Source organism: Primulina eburnea, chromosome 15, assembly GCF_022965805.1.
Source record: "Primulina eburnea isolate SZY01 chromosome 15, ASM2296580v1, whole genome shotgun sequence".
Classification (NCBI taxonomy): Eukaryota; Viridiplantae; Streptophyta; class Magnoliopsida; order Lamiales; family Gesneriaceae; genus Primulina; species Primulina eburnea.
This window is the reverse complement of record NC_133115.1, coordinates 22,344,729-22,348,404: the sequence shown is the minus strand read 5'-3', so window position 1 is coordinate 22,348,404 and position 3,676 is coordinate 22,344,729. Positions and strand designations below refer to the sequence as shown.

The window sequence follows — 3,676 nt, the reverse complement described above, 5'->3', positions numbered from 1 at the left end:
TGGTGGATGGAAAAGAATCAATTTTAGGATTTAGGGATTTAGGTGAAAGGGTCGCGAAAGTATTCGGATTTTTTCAAGAAAATAGAGGGCACAGACCCCGTGTAGGGGTCCGTGTCGAGGTCCGGGTAGGCTCGGAAGTTTGAAAGTTTGGGAAGAATTAGACACGAACCCCGTGTTGGGGTCCGGATAAGGGTCCGTGTGTGCTCGGAATTGAAAAATTCTGGGAAATATTAGACACGGACCCCGTGTAGGGATCCGGAAGAGGGTCCGTGTATGCTCGGGACATCATCGTGCAAATTATACAAATGTAAAGCCAGGAAAGTACAATTCTATAAATCGATCCATCAAATATTGAAACTCAATCAAGCACACAAGATGCAAGAATTGTACAGAAACTTCCCTGGCCTATTTGACGTTCTGAATCTGCTCGTCCTAATAGAATCCAGACACTTGAAAAACCCCACCGCCAGTGACCTGCAACACCATCAACTGAGATTAGCTCACAAAAAATTCATAAAACAAAAAGAAAGAAAACAAAAATAAAAGAAGAAAGAAAAGAAAATAAAACTAAACACTGGGTTGCCTCCCAGCAAGCGCTAAATTTAGAGTCGATAGCCTGATTGTACTCCCTTGATACAGTTTGGATCCTGCAGATCCACTGTGGTCGGCTCATCGGGTATGGTACCACCATGATAAACCTTTAGCCTATGCCCATTTACTTTGAAAGTTCCAGTTGCTTCCCTAGTGATCTCTACTGTCCCGTAGGGGAAAACTTGCGTGATGGTATATGGTCCTGACCACCGTGAACGCAACTTACCTGGCATCAACTTCAGTCGAGAGTTATATAACTGTACCAGTTGTCCCACCAAAAATTCTCGATGGACGATGTTCTGATCATGCCAGCGTTTGGTTTTCTCTTTGTAAAGCTTGGCATTCTCGTAAGCCTCCAACCGGCATTCTCGTAAGCCTCCAACCTAAACTCGTCCAATTCATTCAGCTGCAGAACTCTCTCGTCACCTGTGGCTTTAGTATCAAAATTCAAGAATTTAGTAGCCCAATAAGCCTCAAGCTCAAGTTCAAGAGAGAGGTGACATGATTTCCCATACAACAATCTAAAAGGAGACATGCCAATGGGGCTTTTAAAAGCAGTGCGATAAGCCCAAAGTGCATCGTCGAGTTTGCTAGACCATTCTTTCCTTGAAGTACCGACAGTCTTCTCAAGAATGCGTTTGATTTCTCTGTTTGATACCTCGACTTCGCCAATAGTTTGAGGGTGATAAGGTGTTGCAACCTTATGTCGGAACCCATACTTAGCCAATAAACTGTCAAATTTTGGATTACAAAAATGAGTACCTCCACTGCTAATAATGGCTCTAGGTGTGCCAAAACGTGAGACAATATTTTTCTTGAGAAATTGAACGACAACCTTAGAGTCATTAGTTTTGCATGCAATAGCCTCAACCCATTTAGAAACGTAGTCTACAGCCACCAAAATATACTTGTTCCCAAAAGAAACTGGGAACGGCCCCATGAAATCTATATCTCAGACATCGAAAATTTCACACACCAAAATATTAGTAAGAGGCAATTCATGTCTCCTAGAGATATTACCTGTGCGTTGACAATTTGGGCATTTTGTGACATATTCATGTGCATCTTTAAATAGTGTAGGCCAATAAAAACAAGACTAGAGGACTTTGGACGCAGTTCTAGTTGCCCCAAAATTGCCTCCAGTCGGACCAGCATGACAATGAAACAAAATCTCACCTACCTCTTCCTGGGAAACACACCTGCGGATTATACCGACTGCACGAAGTCTAAACAAATAAGGATCCTCCGACAAATAATATTTCAAATCTGAGAAACATTTCTTCTTTTGCTGATAAGCGAAATGGGGAGGGATGAACTTACTTGATAGATAATTAACAAAATCGGCATACCATGGTAAACTGTTGATTTCAAAGAGTTGTTCATCCGGGAACTCATCGCGAATAATTTCAGTACCTGGGATAGGATTGTCCAATCACGAGAGATGGTCTACAACTTGGTTCTCTTTCCCCTTCCTATCGATTATCTCCAGGTCAAATTCCTGCAACAGAAGAATCCAACGAATTAGCCTTGGTTTTGCATCCTTCTTAGCCATCAAATATTTCAAGGCTGAATATTCAGTGTGCACTACAACTTTTCTCCCTATCAAATATGATCTAAACTTGTCCAGAGAAAAAACCATAGCAAGGAGCTCCTTCTCTGTAGTGGCATAGTTCAGTTGGGCAGCTGACAGTGTCATACTAGCATAGTAGATGACATGAATGAATTTATCCCTCTTTTGGCCCAACACTGCCTCTAGAGCTGTGTCGCTTGCGTCACGCATCACCTAAAATGGCGACCCCCAATCGGGTGTTATTATCACAGGTGCGGTGGTCAATTTCTCCTTTAAAACCTGAAATGCCTGCACACACACTCATCAGAAAAATCAAAGAGCACATCTTTTATCAGCAAATTGGTTAGTGACTTAGCAATGCAAGAAAAATCTTTGATAAAGCGTCTATAAAACCCTGCATGTCCTAGAAAACTACGCACTCCTCTGATGTTTGTTGGGGCTGGGAGTTTCTCTATCACTTCAATCTTAGCCTTATCAACTTTAATCTCATTCTCAGAAATTTTGTGCCCCAACACAATTCCCTCTCTCATCATGAAATGGCATTTCTCCCAGTTTAAGACCAAATTCGACTCCTCACATCTCTCCAAGACTTTAGACAGATTAGACAAACACGTATCAAACGAAGAGCTAAACACAAAAAAATCATCCATGAATATTTCAATGAAATCCTCAATCATGTCATGAAAAATTGCCATCATGCATCATTGGAAAGTTGCCGGTGCATTACATAGACCGAATGACATTCGTTTATATGTAAATGTCCCATAAGGACAAGTAAATGTGGTTTTCTCCTAATCTTCAGGGTAAATTAGAATTTGCATATAACCGGAATAACCATCCAGGAAGCAGTAGAAAGAGTGTCCCGCTAACCTTTCCAACATTTGATCAATAAAAGGGAGGGGAAAATGGTTTTACGGGCGGAGTCATTAAGTTTTCTATAATCAATGCAAACACGCCACCTTGTAAAAGTTCTGGTAGGAATTAATTCATTATTTCGTTCTTTACAATAGTGATCCCACCTTTTTTCGGAACAACTTGTACTGGACTTACCCACCTACTATCAGAAATCGGGTAAATAATACCTGCGTCCAGTAGTTTTATCACCTCTTTCTTTACCACCTCTTGCATAGCTGGGTTCAGACGCCTTTGAGGTTGGGTAGATGTCTTGTGGTCGGCTTCCATCAGAATTTTGTGCATGCACATGGATGAACTGATCCCATTTATGTCTACAATACTCCAACCTATGACTTTGATATTTTCTCTCAGAACTCGCAACAACTTTTCTTCTTCCGTACCTGTCAAAGTAGAGGAAACTATCACTGGCAATTTATCATTATCAAGCAAAAATAGATATTTTAAGTGCGAAGGAAGAGGTTTCATCTCTAGGATTGGGGCTTCTTCAATGGATGACTTTAAAGGTCGTGGGACATGCCCAAGCTCCCCAATATTAGAGTTTATCGTTTTTGAAATCGGTCTGCCTACTTCCAGATAATGAATACACTCGTCTAGCTCTTG

At 41.2% G+C, this 3,676-nt stretch overlaps 1 protein-coding gene across 1 annotated transcript; it reads right to left on the bottom strand.

Annotated features, from left to right (window-relative positions):
- Positions 1 to 358: 358 nt before the first annotated feature.
- On the bottom strand, positions 359 to 1,531 carry LOC140815546 (uncharacterized). Its single transcript, XM_073174626.1, has 3 exons — positions 901 to 1,531; positions 638 to 817; positions 359 to 489 (listed from the first exon to the last, which is right to left on the bottom strand). The coding sequence occupies exons 1-3, from the start codon at positions 1,529 to 1,531 to the stop codon at positions 359 to 361; spliced, it is 942 nt and encodes a 313-aa protein (XP_073030727.1).
- Positions 1,532 to 3,676: the final 2,145 nt, after the last annotated feature.